The sequence below is a fragment of the Propithecus coquereli genome, unplaced genomic scaffold, assembly GCF_000956105.1.
Source record: "Propithecus coquereli isolate 6110/MARCELLA unplaced genomic scaffold, Pcoq_1.0 Scaffold757, whole genome shotgun sequence".
In the NCBI taxonomy this organism is placed as follows: domain Eukaryota; kingdom Metazoa; phylum Chordata; class Mammalia; order Primates; family Indriidae; genus Propithecus; species Propithecus coquereli.
Genome location: NW_012153696.1, coordinates 164,535 through 184,637, shown reverse-complemented (window position 1 = coordinate 184,637; position 20,103 = coordinate 164,535). Strand labels below are relative to the sequence as shown.

General features: G+C 67.9%; 1 protein-coding gene across 1 annotated transcript in view; it reads right to left on the bottom strand.

Moving 5' to 3' along the window:
• Positions 1-520: 520 nt before the first annotated feature.
• Positions 521-20,103, bottom strand: part of MEGF6 (multiple EGF-like-domains 6) — a 102,432-nt gene continuing 82,849 nt past the window's right edge. The window contains 30 exon segments of the mRNA XM_012662202.1: positions 521-585; positions 853-900; positions 2,154-2,282; positions 2,910-3,038; positions 3,125-3,253; positions 3,496-3,624; positions 3,865-3,993; positions 5,135-5,263; positions 5,858-5,986; positions 6,175-6,306; positions 6,417-6,545; positions 7,022-7,147; positions 7,283-7,411; positions 7,739-7,867; positions 8,158-8,286; positions 8,390-8,518; positions 9,207-9,338; positions 9,502-9,630; positions 9,720-9,851; positions 10,351-10,476; positions 13,266-13,400; positions 13,512-13,646; positions 14,367-14,495; positions 15,984-16,112; positions 16,693-16,824; positions 17,153-17,323; positions 17,796-17,918; positions 18,333-18,452; positions 18,987-19,124; positions 19,372-19,494. Of these exon segments, the coding sequence (XP_012517656.1) occupies positions 521-585; positions 853-900; positions 2,154-2,282; positions 2,910-3,038; positions 3,125-3,253; positions 3,496-3,624; positions 3,865-3,993; positions 5,135-5,263; positions 5,858-5,986; positions 6,175-6,306; positions 6,417-6,545; positions 7,022-7,147; positions 7,283-7,411; positions 7,739-7,867; positions 8,158-8,286; positions 8,390-8,518; positions 9,207-9,338; positions 9,502-9,630; positions 9,720-9,851; positions 10,351-10,476; positions 13,266-13,400; positions 13,512-13,646; positions 14,367-14,495; positions 15,984-16,112; positions 16,693-16,824; positions 17,153-17,323; positions 17,796-17,918; positions 18,333-18,452; positions 18,987-19,124; positions 19,372-19,494 (3,773 nt within the window).

The window sequence follows — 20,103 nt, the reverse complement described above, 5'->3', positions numbered from 1 at the left end:
TGGAGACCCCCCTCGGGGCCCTGCAGACTCGAGCCAGGGCTTCCGGGGGTGCGGCAGGAGACAGGCAGCTTCCAGCTGCCCCAGGGCTGTGGCAGGCATGTGCCACTGCCCATAAATACCTTTACATAAATATGGCTGGGCTACATTTCCAGGTGAACAGTCGCTGAGCGTAGCAGTCCAGGGCCTAGCACCAGAAGAAACCGCCCGGAGGGCAGCAGCCCCAGGCCTGCACCTGTGCCCACACCTGCCCTCAGTCCCGATCCAGGGCAGGGCGGGACGTCCTCAGCACAGGTGCCAGTGCACCTGGCGCGGCCCGTGGCCTGGTCCACTCGCCTGCGTCCCACAGAGCCGGGCCGGGCAGGGCCTCTCTCCTCAAGGGCTTGACCCTCCCAGAGGGGGAGGCTGCGCAGCTGTCCGCAGAGAGAAGGGTGGGGCCGGGAGTCCTTGGCACAGAGTCCCTGCTTATTCGCCACCGAAGGCCCGGGTCCCCTCGGGCTGGACCCTGGGGGCTGTCCCTGAGCTAGGGCTCTGCTGCCCTGCTGCTGCGCATGGGGGCCGGTCTGGCGGAGGCGGGCAGGCCGGCTGCTGGGGCACAGGAGAAGAGTCAGTCAGCCAGGGTGTGGGGGGTGCTCTCAAAACAGCTGGGGTCCTGGGCCAATGCTTCCCCCTCCCCCAGCAGGGAAGCCCACTCCTCCTTCCAGCTTTGGCCCAGTCCTGGTCTCTGAGCTCCAGAGGCTGGAGGTCCCAGGACAGCGGGAACCTCCACTGCCCCATGGGGCCCAGACTATCCGGACCCGTCCTCCCTGGGACTCAGCCTTTCAGCAAGCCCAGGGGGCTTCCCCACCCCCTTACCTGGGCTCTGGGCAGGGAATAGGCTCTCGGGCAGCTGGGGGGGCCCACCTGGAGGGGGACAGACAGCAGCACATCAATGCCCCACCCTTGGGTGGGAAACAGCAATGGGGCAGCAAGGGGTAGCCTCACCCCAGTAGAGCGTCTTCCCCATCCCACTCCCACGTCACGCTGGGCCTCTCCCTCTCCCCAGATGAAAGCTCCAGCCCTCCCCGCCTCACACCCTGCAGCACCAGGGGTGGGAGGCCAGCTTTGGGGCCAGACCGGGAAGGGCTTCACCCAAGGCCAAGCCAAGTCCACTCCAGGGCAGGGCCGGGGCCTAGGGACTCCTGATGCCCAGCGAGACCTTGCCTATAGGGGCCCCAGCTCCTGATGCCTCCAGCTGAATGTCCAGGCACACCCCTAACCCTAATCCTAACCCGATACCCTCCCTGGGCACCGCCCGCCCCCCTCCCCCGCCACCGTCGGCTTTGGTGCAATACCACAAATGACCACTAGATGCCACTGTGGGCAGTGCTATATCCCCAGCCTGCCCTGGCCTGCCAGGGGAGAGGGGTCCGGCTTCAAGGCTCTGGATGGGACTGCCCTGGGGAGGCTCAGAAAGATGCACCCACTGCAGCATCAAATTAGATTTGGGGCCCCCAGGCCGAGGACCCCACATGTGGAATCCCTGCTCTGCCATGCCACAGAGCCCTCAGTCTGCCCCTCGCTTTGGCCCTGCCGCGCATCCTGCTCCCCGGGCAGAGGCCACGCTGCCTCCCGCTGCCCCGCACCTGCAGCAAGCGGCCTGGGGAGCCCACCAGGGGCCACCAGCGAGGGGCTCGCAGAGGGGTGAGGCACCCCAAGTTCTGCGTGTGGAAAGAGGGCATGTCCCAGCAGAACCTCTGGGGGGTTAGCGGCCAAGAGGCCACCTTCACGCACGTGCTGGAGCACACACGCACCTGGCGCACACGCGTGCTCTGCAGCACACTCACAGACGTGCCTGCTGCACCCACACCAGTGCGCATGCATGCACTGTTGCACAGACGCGTGCTGCCAACGTGCACGCAATGCGCGCGGGAGGCGCGGCTCAGCCTAGTCCACGTGGGGGATCACCCAGCCCTACCCACGGGGTTGCGCCTCCCCCTGCAGCTGTCTGGGCTGGGGAAGGGGCCCTGAAGCTGACACCCACCCATCAGAATCCGGCACCGTGAGTACCGGGCAGGGACGGCCGGTGTTCACTCCAGCGAGGGCGGCCCAGCCCCCGGTGCAGTGCAGGGGGGGGGGGGGCAGTGTCCTCCCATCCCCCAGGGAGCCCGACTCACCTTCCCGGCACGTGGGCCCCGTGTAACCATCTACACAGTGGCACTGCCCACTGACGGGGTCACAGTCAGCCCCACCCCCGCAGTCACAGCGCAGGACACAGCCGGGCCCAAAGTGGCCCGCTCTGCAATCTGCAGGGGTGGGAGGGGCAGAGAGACAGACCTCAGCCTGATCCCTGCCTGCCCCAGGCCAGGGACCTCGGGCCTGCGGTCACCGGCGGAGCGTGATGAGGCCTTCGTGTGGGGCCCTCTGCATGTGGGTGTGCGGGAGCTAAGACCTCGAGCCTCTTCCCTGAAGGGTAGGACAGTCCCCACCCTGCCTTCCTCAGCATGGGAATGCGGGCCCCAGGTGGGCAAAGGGGACCTGGCAGTCAGGGAAGCTCCCCCAAGGGCGCAAAGGGCCCAAGAGCCCAGAGGAAGTCAGGGTGCCGCCCCAGCAGGATGGCCCCTCCTGTCCCCAGGTGGGGCCCTCTGGTCTGGAGGGGCCACCACCCCCACAGTGCCCCCACCCAAAGCTAGTAGGTCGGGGAAGCCTTCCCAGCTAACTGGGCCTCCTCCCACGACCGTGGCCCCAGCCCCAGGGGAGCTTCCTGCCTGGCACCGCCTGTCCCAGCACGGGGCATGGCCTGGGGTGCGGAGCCTGCAGGGGGGCATGGTGCCCAGCCTGGGACTGGCACGGGTAGTGCCCAAACAATCCATGTTTGCCACCAAGGGAGACCCACACTCGTGCCACCCTCCTGGGCAGGACCCCAGACTCACCCAAGCCACACGTGGCTCCTGAGCGCCCAGGTGGACAAAGGCAGAGGCCGGTGACAGGGTCACAGGGTGCCCCCTCCTGGCAGTCACACCGCTGGCGGCAGCCCTCTCCGAATGAACCCAGCTCACACCCTGGTGGGGGCAGTGGGCTCAGTGTCCTCTGTCCTGCGCCGACTGGACAGGGCCGGGCGGGGACCGAGGGAGCGTGACGCACTCACCGCTCTCACAGAACTGGCCACGGAAGCCGGCGGGGCAGAGGCACTGGCCACTGGCGGAGTCGCAGGGGGCTCCATGCTGACACATGCATGCCCTCTGGCAGCCAGCCCCGTGGAAGCCGGGGGGACAGGCTGAAGGAGGACCCCGGTTAGAGCAAGCCGAGGGCCCGAGGTGGCAAAAATGTCCAAGGACCGACAACTCAGGGACCAGTGAGCAGCCTGCCCTGGGCGTCCTCACCCCTCCCCCAGCCGGGACTCCCAGCCCCCACCAGTCTCGTCACGGTCAGCCAGGTCTGCCTTGCGCCATGTGGCAGGAGCGGACAGCCACCAAACAGCCCCAGCCCTGCGGGCAGGGGTTGCAGCCCCCGACTCACGGTGCTCGCAGGCCTGGCCGTAGAAGCCGGGGCCGCAGCGGCAGGCGCCCGTAGCGGGCTCACAGGTGCTGTTGTTGCGGCAGGAACATTCCAGATGGCAGTCGGCGCCATAGCGCCCAGGGGGGCAAGCTGGGGAGAGAGCAGGGAGGACGGGGCAGGAAAGACGATCCCTCAAGCGCTAACCTGATTCAGGTGACCCCAGAAGCCTCATCCCACCCTCCGGCAGCCCAAGGCCCCCCGCAAAGGCCCCCACACCCTGCGCCTTCCTCAGGAGACCAGGGCCACTCCCCGCCTCAGGGCATGGCCCTCCCTCCTGTCCAGCCAACACAGGGACTGGGACACTGAGGTCCTCTGGCCCCAAACACTCACCCAGCTCACAGCGGGGCCCCGTCCAGCCCAGGCCGCAGGAGCAGCTGCCATTGGCGGGGTGGCACAGGCCCCCGTTTCTGCAGGAGCACGCGTGCTCACAGCCAGCTCCAAACCGGTCCTGGGGGCAGTCTGGGGACAGGAGGCGGGTGCTGCTCGGAGTTCTGGCCCAGGGCTGGACACCCTCTGGGGACAGCCGCACAGGCTGACATTCATTCAACAAACACTCCCTGAGGCCTCTCGGTGCCAGTCTCTGCCCTCCAAGCAGACATGTGCCCGGGAGCGACACCAGCCACCTCATTCGTTCACCGTCTCAGGCAGAAAGCGCCTACTAGGTGCCACGGATGACTCAGTGATGAAGGGGTAACAGCCCTTCAGGGGCAGCAGGTGCCTGCCCAGCCTGCAGGGAGGGGGCATGGAAGGCTTCCTGGAGGTGGTGGCACACTGTGCAAAGACTCATCTCAAGCCTGGGAGCAAGAGCACAACCTCCAGGCCTGAAAAGCACTATGACTGGGCCAGCCACGGACTCTGAGCGGGTGCTCTGTGGCCTCCTGTGTGTGGCCTGGCGCGTGCCAGCCCTCCTGGAGTGAGGCGGGGCCAGGCCGCGTCCCAGCTGCAGCCGGATCCCTGAGCTCCTGAGCCTCTGCTGCCCCAGGCTTCCGAGGAGCCCCCAAGGCTAAAAACAGGTCAGGGGGTGACAGCCCCCTGGACAAGGACTAGGGTGGGTCAGGCCACGTGGCTGTGGTCACGTGGACTAAGCCTGCCATCACAAGCAGGAGCTGCCACAACTGTGCCCTGGGTCCCCCCATTTCTCACCGTGGCCTGAGCTTTAAGCCTCCCTCCCCCTGGGGGTCCCTGAGCCCTGGGCCTGGCAGGAAAGGCCAGAGGATCCTCTTCTAAGAGACAACACCAGCCCGCAGGAAACAGGCAGAAAACAGCCGCCCGACCCCTCCTGCTCGGGCCACAGGGCTCTGGGCCACAGGGCTCTGGGCCGCAGGGACGCACGGACAGGTCACTCAGGCCTGAACCTGCGGGCACAGCCGGTCAAGGCCAGGCTAGGAGTGGCATGAGATGATCCGTTTTCTGTGCAGGGCAGTGTTGCCAATGAAAGCCAGGGTGCTCACTTCTTACCTCCCAGGGTCACATGGGGTAACCAGTAGCGGCCACCCGTGTGACCGTGCCCCCCTAGGGCTGGTTCACCCCACCAGCCTCCCCCGTGGCTAACTGGGTGTCATCTCCGTGAAGCGCCCCGCTTCCCGGAGTGGACGCTCACCTCGCTCACAGTGGACGCCCGCCCTCCCCGGGGGGCAGATGCAGGTGCCGGTCACAGGATCGCAGGGTGCCCCCTGCCCACACCTGCACACGTGGGCACAGTTGGGGCCGGAGCGGCCCTGTGGACAGGCTGCCAGGGGGAAGCAGGTGAGGGTGGCCGCCCACGGTGGGACCTGGCTGGCTCCCCCTCCCTCCCTGCCAGGTCAACTCCGGAAACAGGGTGGGGAGAGGAGGGATGGGGCAGGAGACCCTGTGTCTGCCCCAGGCAGGGTGGAGCCGGCCAGCTCCTGTGCCTTTTGCCCCACCTGGCATCTCCCTTGCACCCACGGGCCCCGCGGTGACTCACCCCCACCCCACCCCACCGCACCCCCACCCCGCCCCGCCCCTCCAGCTCTGCCTAGGAGGCAGAGGGGGACAGTCTCCACGTGACTCAGGGACAGCCCTTTCTCGGTGGGATGCTGGGCCACAGCTGCAGCCACCATGCTGGCCTCCATAACCAGACATACAAAAGCTCTGCTAGACGTGGCCCGGGTCAGGCTGGGCACAGCACATGTTGGGGCAGAGCTGACCAGGGGGCGGGTGGGGACTCTGGGGTCACACAGACACCCCCCGGGGCTGTGGACCCTTCCTGCCACCCTGGCAGAGGGGACTGAGGGGCCAGGGAGGTGGGCAGTAGGGCAGCTGTCCTCCCCGCGGGCTGGCTGGCGGGGCCCTGGCCACTCACTGAGGCTGCAGTTGGCCCCCAGGAACCCGGCGGGGCAGCGGCAGGCCCCCGTGGCCGCATCACAGGACCCCCCGTTGAGACACCCACACAGCCGCTCACAGCCTGGTCCATACCGCCCGGGCGGGCAGCCTGCAGGGAGAGGGGCGGCGGCTGGGGGCTGGGGGCTGCCCCCCAGTGCCCCTGAGCATAGCATGTCGGCCCCTGCAAGGCCCCCGCATGCCCCACCTTCCACCCCCAGGAAGGGGCCTGCCCGGAGAACGGGGCAGCTGGGGGCAGGCAGGACCCCCCACCCCTGGGCAGGCGCAGGTAGGACTCACGTTGCTGGCAGCGGGGGCCGTGGTAGCCGGCGGTGCACGCGCAGGCCCCCGTGGCAGGGTGGCAGGCCTGGTTCTTGCCGTGACACTGGCACATCTGCCCACAGTCCTCCCCGAAGGTGCCAGCTGGGCAGGCTGGGTGCAGATAGGGCCGGTGAGTCCTGGCCCAGCCAAGGAACAGGAGCCTCCCCAGGAGTCCCCACGCCTGCGCCGTCCTTAGGGGTATAGGTTTGGGGTGCACCCACCCTGCTCGCAGCCAGAGCCAGTGAAGCCAGGTGGACAGCGACACTCCCCGGTGATGTGGTGGCAGGCGGCACCAGGTGGGCAGTGGCAGCGCTGGGCACAGGCCTCTCCAAACCAGCCCCGCGGGCAGGCTGCAAGAAGGGGGTGGGCTGGCGGACACTTCCTGGGATGGGACCGGCGGGGACCCACGGGCCAGGGCAGGACCGGGGCGGTCCCTGTGGGTAGGACCCACCCCCATCTGGGCAGGTGGCGCCGACTCAGGCTGAGCTGGGGCTGTGCTCACCATTCTCACACCGAGAGCCCCTCCAGCCTGGGGGGCAGAGGCAGGCCCCGGTGACGGGGTGGCAGGGGGCTCCCCGCCGGCAGGCACAGCGCTCCTCACAGCGAGGCCCAAAGGTGCCCTGGGCACAGGCTGCCGGGAATGACACAGACAGTCCCTCTCAAAGGGGACCCTGGGCAGCACAGCCCCTGGCCCCCGCCAGACAACAGACCCCCGGGTAACCCCCCCATCCTGGGCATGGTCCTCAGCCCTGGGGTGAGACTGAGGCCACCACTTGACCACCCGGCAGGCCCTCCAGCGCCCCATGCTGCTGCCCACTCCACTCACGGCTCTGACACTTGTCCCCAGTCCAGCCGGCTGGGCACAGGCAGAGACCCGTGTGCCGGTCGCAGAGGCTGCCATTGCAGCTGCAGCCATGCAGGCAGCCGGCTCCGAAGCGCCCGGGGAGGCACTCTGCAGGGTCAGGGATGAGCCTGAGGGTCCCGCCTCCTGGGTCCAGGAGACCCCGGCCCACAGTCCTGCACCCAGGTTGCCACCCCCTGCACTGGGCACGCCGGGCACCTCCCGCCTCCGCCGCCCGGCGCTCACCATTCTCACAGGCCAGCCCAGCCCAGCCCTCCGGGCACAGACACTGCCCTGAGACAGGGTCACAAGTCCCCCCATTCTGACAGAGGCAGGAATGTCGACAGTTCTCGCCGTACAGGCCAGCGGGGCAGGCTGGGGCCGGAGGAGAGGGAGCAGCTGTCACCATCCAGCCAACGGCCCCCCAGGGTTCCGGCGTTCCAGCCCAGCCCCACGCTCAACACTGGACGTCGGCTACCTCTAAGGTGACCTGCCACAGGCCCGCCCTACTCACCGGCCCAGCCTGGGGCGGGCACACTGACGGGCACAGACCCCATCCTAAGCAGCCCCCTTGCCCCTCCCCCAGGTGCCCCCAAGAGGGTGCCAGCCTTGCCCTCCCTGCCCACTGTTCCAGGTGCACCCTGCGTCCTCCCCAGGACACAGACCTGGACCCTCGTCCCTGGACTCTTGGGCGAGGCTTACCCTGCTGGCAGGTGGGCCCTGTCCAGCCAGGGGCACAGTGGCAGTGCCCATGGACAGGGTCACAGGAGGCCCCGTTGAAGCAGGTGCAGACCTGGCTGCAATTGTGCCCGTAGGTGAGGGCTGGGCAGGCTGCAGGTGGAGACGGGTGGTCAGAGCCCGGGGCTGCAGGGACCCCGGAGGGGCTGTGGCAGATCTCAGGTGGCTGGGAAGATCCTCCCCTCCCTCCAGCCTGGGCCACCCACTTGGCAGAGTGGCCACGAACAGGGACCAATACTCTGGCCCAAGTGGACAAAGTGTCATCCGCTGGGTGGCCTCCTGGCAGCTTTGGACACCCAGGACAGGCCCCAGAAACAAATCCCCCACGGAGGACCTGGCACCCCCTCCTGCGGCACCCTGGTCTGCGCGGGGACCTCACGCACGCTGGGCGCAGCGGGGGCCCTGGCGGCCAGGGGGGCAGAGGCAGGAGCCATCCGCGGCGTCGCAGGGGGCTCCCGCGGTGCAGTTGCAGGCGCTGCGGCAGTCCAGTCCAAAGAAGCCGGCTGGGCAGGCTACGGGCAGGGGGGCGGTGATGGGGAGGGGCCCAGAGCTCCCCATGACCCTGGCCCACACTGGAGACAACCTAGCCCACCCCCGGCCTGCACCCTGGCTCACCGCGCTCGCAGAAGGTTCCCCTCCAGCCGGCCGGGCAGGTGCAGGCCCCACTGATGTGGTCACAGGCTGCTCCGTGCTGACACTGGCACCGTTGCTCACAGCCAGGCCCGAAGTGGCCCTGGGGACACCCTGAGACACGCAGCCCGGCCCACTGTGGGACGGGGCCTTGCTCACGGAGCCCCGCCCCACCTGAGGGGGTATGGGAGGTTTGTAGGAGCCCCAGGCATCACCTTTAGGGTTGGGGACCTCACTTGGGTTGCCTCTAGGACCACCTGCCCCAGGCCCACCCTGGACCCACCAACCCAGCTTTGGGGGTGCACAGAGGGGTGTGGACCTTGGTCCTAAGCAGCCCCCATCCTCTCCCTCCCCTGGGCACCAGGTGTCCTATGGGATGTGACGGCCCCCACCACTGCCCCAGATGAGCCTGTGTCTGGCTCAGGTGGGGCCTTGGCCAAGGCTGTGGAGGGAGCTGAGCAAGCTCAGGTGAGCACAGGAAGGCAGGCCAGGGCCCCCAGGGCGGTGCATGTGTGTGTGTTTGTGTGTGCATGCATGTTCACGTATGCATACACGTGTGCATCTCCTCATGCATGTGTACGTGTGCATGTGTGTACCTGTATGTGTGTATCCGTGTGCGCACATGTATGTCTATCAGTGTGCATTGCATACATGTGTACATGTGCTTCCATGTATGCATGCCCGCATGCGTGTGCGTGTGCATGTGTGCACCTGCATGTGCGCATGCATGTGTGTATCCGTGTGTCATGCGTGTGTGTGCACATGGGGTGGGGGGCACGGCTGAGGCGGGGCCAGGACTCACGCTGCTCACACCGCGGGCCTGTGTAGCCGGCCTCGCACAGGCACAGGCCGCTGGCGGGGTCGCAGCTCCCACGGCTTGCGCTGCAGTTGCAGGGGTGTCTGCAGTCGGGGCCCCAGTGCCCGCTGTCACAGGCTGCAACAGTGCCCGCGTCACCCCACGCGCCCCAGGTCGAGGCACAGGCATCTCGGGATGGGGCGGGGCGTTCTGCTGCCCCAGTCCTCCTGGGTCCCAGGTGGGTGATTCTCCAGGGGCCAGGAGGGACAGCCGGACAAAGGGCAGCCCAGGGGCCTTGTACCTCTCTGGCAGCTGAGGCCAGTCCACCCGGGGGCACAGCTGCAGCGTCCAGTAGCCGGGTGGCAGTGCCCGTCGTTGGCACAGGCGCACCTCATCTGGCAGCCGGGGCCAAACCAGCCCGCTGGGCACACTGCAGGCGTGGAAGGGGGTGAGTGGGGGCCTGGCCCGTCCGCCGCAGTCGCAGGCCCGGTGGGCTGTGGTGGGGCTGGAGCCACTCACCATCCTGGCAGCGGCTGCCGACAAAGCCGGGGTGGCACAGGCAGGCTCCGGTCTCGGGGTCGCAGCGGGCACCGTGCTCGCACGCCGCACATATCTCCTGGCAGCCAAGCCCCCAGCGGCCCTCGGGACAATCTAGTGCCCCCCGTGGCCAGTCAGTCCCCCCCGACTGCCGTTGCCGGACAGGTCAGCAAGCATGTACCTAACACAGCACCGACCCTGACGTGCCAGCCCAGGAGGGGGACCACGGTGACCACCCGAGCCTGCCTGATGAGGGGAGGGCCGTGGGGCGAGCAGACCCCTGGCACCTCCCAGGCTGCAGGCTGCAGGGCGTCCACCCCTGGAGAGGAGTTCCAGCCCCAGGGACAGCTCAACAGGCAAAATGGGGAGCCCGTCAGAGCGGCCGGGAGGCCCCGTACAGTGAGCAGGCAGCTCAGGGGGTGCACGCCAGCCCCGGGCTGGAGGACGATCCACCTCGAGCTCTCGGAGCTGCTGGGGGTGGGCTGCCATCTGCAGGGCTGGGGCCGGGTGTCCCCACAGTTCAGGCTAGGGTCCCCATCATGGCCCTGAACTGCCCCCCACCGCCCGGAGTCGAGCAGCCCGGGGAGGGGCTGAGGAAGCCACGGACACTCACCTGCCCCACAGTCCTCCCCCGTCCTCCCCGGCGGGCACAGACACTGCCCCGTGACCTGGTGGCAGGGGGCCCCCTCGCAGGAGCAGGAGCCTGAGCAGTTCACGCCAAACGTCCCCCTCGGGCACTCTGCGGAGGGAGCAGGAAGGGCCTCAGCCGCGTGCAGAGTGGCCCCACCCGGGGGCTCTTGGCAAATACGCTGTCCACCCCTCCCGCACCCGCTGCAGCTTTAGTTCCAGGGGGGCTGCTGAACACAGCCGGGGTCCTCAGGGTGCCCAGGGCAGGCCACAGGAGCAGGCAGGGGAGGGGGAAGGGTAGGCGCGCAGCTGGGGGGCATGAGGCAGAGGCGGAACCTTGCCATCCAGGACCCTGGAGAGTTCCTGGGAGCGTGGCTGTCCTGGCTCTTTGTCTACCTTCCCCCAACCTGGTTGGCCCCCAGGGACCTCTGTGTCCAGGCCAGTGTCCCCTGCCTGGCCTCGGGTGCTGGCCCAGGCCCTCCTCTCCCCCTAAGCTGGGAGCCCCGCAGGGACTCAGCCCCAGGGGCTGGGGGAGGATCCACCCACTTTACCCCCAGAGCTTCGGCCTCTCCCCACAGGCTGGGGCTGGGGTGGAGAGCGTGGGGCCTTCTGGAGGCCTGGGGTCCCCCAAGCCCAGGAAGTGAGCGAGACCAGGGAGAACAGAGGGCCCGGAATGGGGGCCTCAGGAGAGCTGGGCCCGCCTGGAAGGGGGGCCTGCAGGGGCTGCTCCTGTGGCCTGGCAGGGCCTCCGCCACACTGCCCACCTGCCCTGCTCCTCAGCACCCGGCCTCCGCCTCCCGCCCCAGGACAGCAAAGTGTGAGGCTGGGGAGGGAACTCTGGGCAGAGAAGGCTCCCTGCCTGCCCCAGTGGCACGGCCACTCCGACACCTGCCTGCGGCGAGATCGAAACCTCTCCCTGGGTCCGGGAAGGTGCCACAGCTACGGGGTGGGCTACGGGGCCCCGTGCACCACACCAAAGGACCACAGAGCCCACTGGTCAGAACCCCCATGGCTGAGAGCCAATGCATGCCCTGCCTGGGGAGGGGTGCCAGCCGTCCCAGGCCAGGGGCCTGCTGAAGCCTGAGAGGGTTCCGATGACAGAAGACACACCTGGCGGCCCTTCTCACAAGGGCCCACCCCCGTGGGCTCCCACCCAGGGGGACGCCGGCATGTCAACAGGATTGGGGGCCTGGCACACAGGCGTGTACTAGAGGGCTGGGCACGCGCAGCGTGGACCAGGGAACAGCAGCCCGCGGCCTCGGGAGCCCCTCCGCGGACTGGGGCAGACGTGTTTGGGGCAGCGCTAGTTTCCAGACCTGACACCAAGGGGGATCCCACCATTTCTATAGCACACATTGTCACTTCCTGTGCCCCCCGCTTAGGGCCCTGGTGGCTTTTAAAGAAAAAAGGTAAAAAGAGAAAAAGAAAGTAGCAGGGGAGGGGCGGGGTCAAAGGGTCCCTCCTGGTCTTGGGGAACAGGCTGGCTGGGGGGGCTGGGGGGCTTCTCTGGCCCCAGCTGGTAGGGAGGGTCACAGTCACGAGGGAGGTGAGCTGCATGTGTGCATGTCTTCACGTGCGTGCATGTGTGTGTGTGCGCACGCACGTGTGTTTTGGGGGTGGGAAGGCAAGTCAGGAGGGGCTGAGTTCTGAGCCAGCATGTTCCTTAAGCCCTCGTTACGCCGGGATGAGACATGGACACTGAGCTGCTGAACGGCCTGAGACACGGGGCTCCCGGAGTCCCGGCGGGAGTCCCAGCCCAGCCTGCTCCGACCTTGGGGTGGCTGTGGCCAGGGTGGCCCACGACAGCCGGCTGGAGGGTCCTTGGCAGCCGCTGCCCTCTGAGGGCCCCTCCTGGCTCCCAGAGAGGAGGTGGGGGGGAAGGGCCGCGGCTGGAGGAGTTTGAGCTGGCGGCCCCCTGCTGCGGCCCCAGGGGAGGCAGAGGAGGGGCACTGGCGCCGGGCTCGCTCGGCCCCTCTCCAGCCATTGGCTGTGGTCATGTGGTCATGCCGCAGGCCCCCGTGGCTGTCATCCATCCGGGCCGACGGGTGTGGACAGTGTTCACCGTGCCAAGGGAGACTCCAACCTGCCCGGGCCCGGCGGGAGCGGCCACAACAGCTCACTTACTCACACCGAGGGCTTTTTTCCTCTCCCCCACAAGCCGATGACGGCACTTAGGTATTTCCTACCCTGGTCATGAGACTGGGGACTGAAGGCTTCAGAGGCGTCTGTCCTGCGGCTCCGCGAACCACACAGGCTCAGTCATCATTGCTGGGCCGGGACCACATGCCATTGTTCTAGTCACCGTGCCTCCCGCCAGCGCAGGCTGAGGAGCACCGACCTTCCCAGCCTCTCGGCAAAGCCCCCAGCCCCACACACGCCAGGCTGCAGGGGGGTCAGGGGTGGGCTCCCGGGGCAGCCAGGCCTCCCAGGGACACCTGAGGATGGACACTGCTGGTCCCTCTCCTGACACCCCCTCCTCTGCCCACCACGTGAGTGTGGGTGCCTGAGCTCCTGGCCCACTCACGCGCTCCAGGCTGCAGCGTCCACCCGGAGGGGCTTCAGTCACTGCCCCTAGTGGCCCCCTGCCCAGACCTCCCTCCGAGCCCCGGCTCAGGAGGGAGGAAGGAGCTGCTGCAGCCGCCTCAGCACAAAAGACTCAATACGTCCCCATGGAGTGAAGGAGAGCGCGAGCAATCTGGTGAGGCAGCTACTCCTTCTCTGGGCCAGGCCCGGGCAGACAGACCAGCTCCTGCCTGTGACAAGCCAGTGACACCAGCCAGGCCCAGCTGGCAGGCGCTGACCTCCAGCTCTGTGGCTCTTCTGGAGCCCAGCCCCCGGCACAGGAGGACGACCCAGACCCCACACCTAGATCGCCCGGAGCCCCAGGGGCCAGCCACTCACCTTGGCCACAGTCCTCCCCCTGGGAGCCAGCGGGACACTGTTTCTGACACTCGCCGTTCGCAGGGTCGCAGGCCACGCCCGGCGGGCAGCTGCACACCTGCAGGCATCTCGGCCCAAAGGAGCCCGGCTCGCACTCTGCGGGGGTGAGGGAGGGGCTGGGGGGTCAGCGGCCCTGGGAGCTCCTCCTCCCCAGTTGCACCCACCTGACGCCACTCATCCCAAAGCCCCTCCAACGCCCGCGCTCACCAGCCTCACACCGCTCGCCCCGGAAGCCGGCCTTGCAGGAGCAGCTGCCATCCCTCCTGTCGCAGGACCTCGTGTGGGGCTGCACGCACCGGCACTCCTCCGAGCAGCCCGGCCCGAACGCCCAGGGCGGGCAGGCTGCGCCCACAGAACCAACCGTGAGTGGGGCCCGCCTGCCGTGGCGCCCACCGCTCCCCGGCCTGGCGTCCCCGCTCCTGGGATATGCAAGGGCTGTGGAGATTAGGCCCCGGCGGCCACCCCTTCCAGCCCTTTCCAGGAATCACGTGCCACACCTCGCGCCTGGGGCAGGACGGCTGCGCGCGTTTCACAGACGGGAACCAGGACCTCAGCAAAGCCTAGCAACTTGCCCTGGGTGGCGCCACCCCCAGGGGAGAACCCCCTTCTCCTCCCCAAATAATCCTCTCACCAAGTGATGAGAAGCGCTATCTGCAGCCCCCTCTGCCCCTCCAGCCCGCTGCCCCCTTCCTCCTAGCCCCGGGGACGGGTGACCCTGCCAGGGGCCAGGACTTGGCGTCGAGCCAGGAGTCCCTGCAAGCCAGGATAAGCCCAGGGTCCAGAAGCGTCTGCGGGAGGCCTGCCCTGCCCTCGCCTGCAGCCCCCGGCCCCAACCCCCAACAGAGCTAGGCGGCGCCATGGGGCTGGGGACCCCCCACCCAGTGCCCTGGACGTCAGCACAGTCCGTCGAGAGGACGTGACCCAGAGTCCACAGGCCTGGGTGGTCCCAGCCCCACAGCCAGGCTGGCGCCCTCACTGAGCCCCAGTGTCCTCACCCAACCGGACTCTGGGCACCCTCAGCCCTGTGGCCCCCTCAGACACTGGCGGGGCAGTGGGACTCACCAAGGTGGCAGAAGCGTCCGTAGAGCCCTGGGTCGCAGAGGCAGGCCCCGTAGAGGCGGTGGCACCGGCCCCGGTTGGCGCAGTGGCATTTCTTGTGACAGTGTTTGCCATAGAAGCCCTTGGGGCAGCCTGGGGGAGAAGGGACCCCAGTGAGATCCACGGTGGCAGCTGGCGCCCCCGCACGTGGCCCCGCACCCGATGAACCCCTGGATGTGGCCATCTGCCCTGTCCGCCTCGACCCCCAGGGTCTGCAGCAAGGGTGGTGGCCAAGCACCTTCCCTGGCACACACCTGGGGGTGCACGAAGTCCACGTCCACTCTCCCCAGTGTCTGGGCCGCATCAGGGGCACCCAGACTTCCATCCAGGGTGGTCGCCAAGCCCGACCTCAGGACCTCAAAGCAGGACACCTGGCCGACTGGCCAGTACCCCAGGCCCAAGCCTCAGGCCGCCCCAGGCTAGGAAAGCTTCTCCCCAAACGCTTCCCTCCTGCTGCAGTGGGTTGAATGGTGGCCCCCAAAAGCTCTGTCCCTGTCCCAATCCCAGGGACCTCAAGACGAGACCACCCTGCATTGCCCAGGCGGGCTCTGAATCCAAAGACCAAGACGCTTACTGGAGAGGCAGATGGGGAGGTGAGGCAGACGGAGCGGGGCAGAGAGGACAGACAGCACAAGCCCAGGGACGCGGAGCCTGGGAAACTGCACAGGGGCCTGCCAGGCCCTCCTGGGACGCACCTCGCTCAGCTCACCTGCGCAGGTGCCCCGCACCTGCCGGGGAATCTGGTGACCACCCCCCCACGCAGGGCCCTACCTCAGACCTGGGTCTCCACAGTGCAAAGCCGAGCACCAAACTCAGATCCTCTACCTGCCTGAAGTCCCCTGTGTCACTCACACAGCTTCTACCCGACAGGGGGCTCCCAGCCCTCCACACACAGGATCACGTGTGGGTGCCTGAGGATTCCACTGCCGCCGTGCAACCGGCCCAGAGCTCAGCGCGTGGAGCCACTGGGGCTCACAGGCCACCCGGGGCAGTGGGGACAGGGTGTCACTAGAGCAGGAAGTTTGCGGTACCATAGCTACACCCTCCAGCCAGAGGCAGAACTGAAGATGAGAACGTGAAGATGACACGTTAGCCACCCAGGAAAACTTATTCATGTGGACTCTCTAATTCCTCCAGAAATGCTGAAACTTCAGAGTTAGAAAGGACATCAGCTTAATCCCATGCTGCCACACGTAATCCCTTCTGCAAATCCCATCCAGCCATCATCCTGCTCTACTTGAATGCTTCCAGGAACGCGGAGCTCACTATCTCTCCAGGGAAGCCCTGCCAGAAATGCTGTGTTGTAAAGTCTTCCCCGTCGGCTATAGTCAGGCCTCAGGGAAATCAGCAACAGTGAAAAGTCAACGCCTCTCTCCCTACAGGGCCTCGTTCCCGCTCCGCACAGCCGGAGCTCCGGAGGAAGGGAGGCCGGAAAGGAACGGTGTCCACACGGAGCTTGGCATCACCTTCCCTCATCCGGGGGAAGAAAGGGGGCTTAGGAGAAAGCTGAGCACAGAGAGTGGGGAGTGGTGCCTCCCCTCCCTTGCACCCCAGGGATAATTCCAGAAGGGCTGCACGCACCGTCCTCGCAGTGGGTTCCACTGACACCTGGGGGGCAGCGGCAGGTCCCCGTCACGGGGTCGCAGGTCCCACCGTTCTGACAGCTGCAGGAGGAGCTGCAGTTCTTCCCGAAGGTGTCTGGGGGACAAGCTACAGGGAATGACAGGGAAGCACCTGGGTCACTGGCCAGCAGGACTTGAGTCCCCACCACAGCCACGCCCACCCTGAGACCCCTCCTGGGGCTGGAGACACCCGGTTGAGAAGCAGCCCCTACAGCAACAAGGAATGGCACCCGCCCCCGATCACGGCACGCGTGGCCAGTCCATCACCCACCCCTGTCCCTCTGAAGGCCAACACGCCCACTGACCCTTTGGAACCAGCCCGTGGGAGCAGGCAGAGCTGTACAGACAGTCCCGGCCCCAAATACCCGAGACACAGGCACCCCACCCCCACCGCCTGCGGCAGACACCCCGCTGTCCAGCCTCTCATCTGCTGGCTTGTGTTGCTGGGCCCTGGAGACTGGCAGCACGAGGGACAAACGCCTGGGCCTGCTTGTCCCCAGGGCATCCCACAGCCTAGAGCGGCGCCTGGACAGGGTGGACAGTCAGCAGGCACTTGGCAGAGGAACGGACGGACCCACACGGGCCCCCGCCCAGGGCTGGTGGGAGGAGTGAGACCGAATGTGCTGTGCACGGGTCCGGGGGCTTGGGGCCCCCGCCTGGGGCCTCACTCTCGTTGCAGACGAGCCCGGTCCAGCCCTCAGGGCAGTCACAGCCGTCCAGGCCTGGCAGGCAGGTCCCCCCGTTCCTGCAGTCGGCGCAGGTCAAGCTGCAGTCGTGGCCGAAGGAGTCGCCCAGGCAGACTGCGGCAGACAGAGAGGGGCCTCAGAGCCTGAGCTGGGCTCACGGGCACAGGGAAGGGGCACAGGGTCGCCCTGAGCCTGTGAGGCCCCGCAGGGGTGGGGGTGGGGCTGGGAGCAGACGCTGGGGCCAGGAGGAGCCCTGACCTGGGGGCTGGGGCCCAGGCTAGCCCAGCCCAGCCCAGCCCCGCACGAGCTGTGCAAACTGAGTGAGTGGCTCCGCCTCTCGGGGCCTTGGTCAGACAAGGCCATTGCAGGGGTCCTTCCTCATGCCCAGACCCTGGCCCGGGAGGTCACCGGCTACTGTCCCTGGGCTGAGCCCGCCGCTCACCAAACTTCTCTACGAGCGTGTGTTCGCCCCGCAGCTCCGCCTCCTCCTCGTCCGCCCCCACGTAGTTGTCTTGCAGGAGCAGCGGCAGCTCATCCTGGAGCACCCCGACGTGGGGCAGGGGCCGCACGAAGGGCAGCCGGCCGTCCAGGTCCACCGTGGGCTCCTGCAGCGCTGAGGGGCACAGGGGCCCTTAGCCCCACCTGCTACCTGCTGCCCTGCTCCCCGGCCCGGTCCCAGGCCGGGTCATCCCGGCTGCACCCCGACCCACTTCTCGGACAGAGGAGGCGCAGGCCCTGGACACCTGGCCCCTGCCGCCCTCACCCCAGCCTGGCTCTAAGGGCTCTGGGGCTGGGGGCAGCTGGTGTCAGTCAAGGGACATCATCTTGGGGCCTGGTTCCTTCTCTCACCTGGTGGTCAGGATGGAAGCTGGACCCCTGAGGAACACTGTCCTGGAGGACGCCTGTCCCCTCCACTGCTGCCCATGGCAGGGGCAGGGCCTCAGGGGTTCCCACGGGGCCCCCAGCCTGAGTCGGTACAGGCCCAGCGGCGCGGACAGAGAGGCCCCAGGCAGGGCGCGTGTGGGACTGGCAGGAGTACGGGGAGCAGGGGCTCCGCGGGCAGACCCACGAAGGCAGGGACTCACGGGAGCAGCCCCTGCGGTCCTCATCCAGCCGGAAGCCGGCCTCACAGGAGCAGTGGAAGGAGCCGGGCAGGTTGGCACAGAGGTGTTCACAGCCGCCGCGGCCGGAGGCGCACTCGTCCACGTCTGCGGGCAAAGGGGGCTGCTGGGCCCGGGCTGCAGGGCCAGGAGCTCCCCTGCTAGACGGAGGCCCAGGTGGCCATGCTGGGGCCGACGATCACCTCCTGAGCCGGCTGGTCAAGCCCCCCTCTGGCCACAGTGGCCTCCCTGGCCGTCCTCCCACCCCCAGGGTCAGAGCGGCGGTGGCCACCTGTGGGGTGGGTGCCAGGCTGGGAGCAGCAGGGTGCAGGCCCAGCCCCGTGCGAGAGTGGCCACTGACCTCAGGCTGGAGGGAGGGAGTGGCGGGCAGGTCAGCACAGCCCTGCATACAGCAGGCACTCAGTGCCCACCCTCGGGGGGCCAGAGCCAACCCTGTGTCCCTCCCTAGGGTGGCCCTGCTCCCCTGGCCGCCCCAGGGCCTGCCGGCACGGCGGCGCTCACCCTCACAGCCACAGCCATCGGCGCTGAGCCGGTAGCCGGCGTAGCAGCCGCACTCATACCCGCCGGGGTTGTTGGTGCACACCTGCCGGCAGCACGGGGAGTCCGCACAGTCGTCCACATCTGTGGGGCACACGCCATGAGCCTGCTGGCACACGCACACGCGCCCCATGACCCACACACGCCCACACACAACCTCACCGATCGCACACGCGCCCACCTGCAATCTCATGCACGCACACCCACACGCAGTGACACACACACCCACACATGTCCCTGGTGCTGCAGACACACGTACGACACGTCACAGCCTCTGGGCCACCCTGCACGCCGTGAACAAGGTGCTGGGACTGGCGGGCTGGAGGGCGGGATCCCCTGGGAGTCGGGGTCTCCCGGGGAAGAGAGGACCCTCCGCAGCCACGGTGTGGCGGGTGCTACTCCAGGTGATGGAGGGGGCCTGAGAGGGGGCTGAGGGGGCTCGGGTGGGTGCCCGGCAGGCCAAGGCTCTCTGCAGTCCTCCCCGGGGTCGGGACCCTGCCTTTCGCCAGGCTGGCCCGGGGCAGCCAGGGCGGGACAGGGGAGACAGAAGGGACGTCAACCCAGTCCCAGGACCCCAGGGTGGGCGGGGCCGGGCATCTGGGAGGCACCAGCTCGCACCCACGCAGGTCTTCTGGTCGGCGTCCAGCTCGTAGCCGCGGGGGCAGGTGCAGAGGGGCCCCGTGCTGGTGTGGCTGCAGCCGTGGGAGCAGCCGCCGTTGTGGGCCTCGCAGCTGTTCACAATCTCCATCTCGATCCCTGCCACGAGAGCAGCTGCCGTCGTGTGGGGCGGGGCCTGGGGTGACCCCACCACACAGTCCTTCCCGCCCCCGGGCTCTGGGACACTCTGCGTCCCCACCCGGCCCTCCCCTCCCCTGGGGCCCCACACCAGGCTGTGCCTGACTGACAAGGAAGCCCCCTGAGCCACGCAGGCCACGGGGCCTGGAGAGCCACGCCGCTACCCGGCGCACCTCCAGCCTGGCTCCGCCGCCCGCTGCCCACTCACGGTAGCACTGGCGGCCATCAGCACCCAGCTCGTAGCCCGCGTGGCACACGCACTTAAAGGACCCTGGAGTGTTGAGGCAGCCGTGGGCACACTGGGCCAGCCCCATGGCACATTCATCCACGTCTGGAGGGGAGAGACCAAGGGGAGTTCTCAGGGGTGCCGGGAGGGGCCTTTGCCCCACTGAAACCCAGGGCCTGTGGCCGCGTGGCCCAGGTGGTCAGGACAGAATCCCATTGTCCCCAACGACTGCCAGTCACGCCCCCACAGACTCCTTGGGACGAACAAGTTGACCTTCAGTCTGGCCTCACTCTGAGCCCACAAAGCCACCTGCACCCACAGCAGGGGCACCTTTCGCTGGGGAAAGGGGTTCCCACTGTTGGCCAGGCGTGGAGCCACGGCCTCCCGCTCCTGGGGGGCACCCGGCCGCCATCAGCAGGACGCCTTGGAAACTGGCCACTGCCTGCTCCGGACGCACCTCGCTGCTCCCAAGACATCCTGAGGGTCACCAGGCGGCAGAGAGACCCCGCCCCAAGCCTGCGCAGCCCAATCCAAATGTCCCAAAGCCCAAAGCCAGAAACACCGGGAGGCGCGGGGGCGGCATTAATGCGCAGCACAGGCTGCAGGCGTGGGTGCCAGTGCGCAGCGCCCAGCTGGGCTCTGACTCTACACGGCGCGTTAGCAAACAGCTCAGGGAGTGCAGAGCGGTGCGCGCAGACGTCCCTGGGGCTGGGT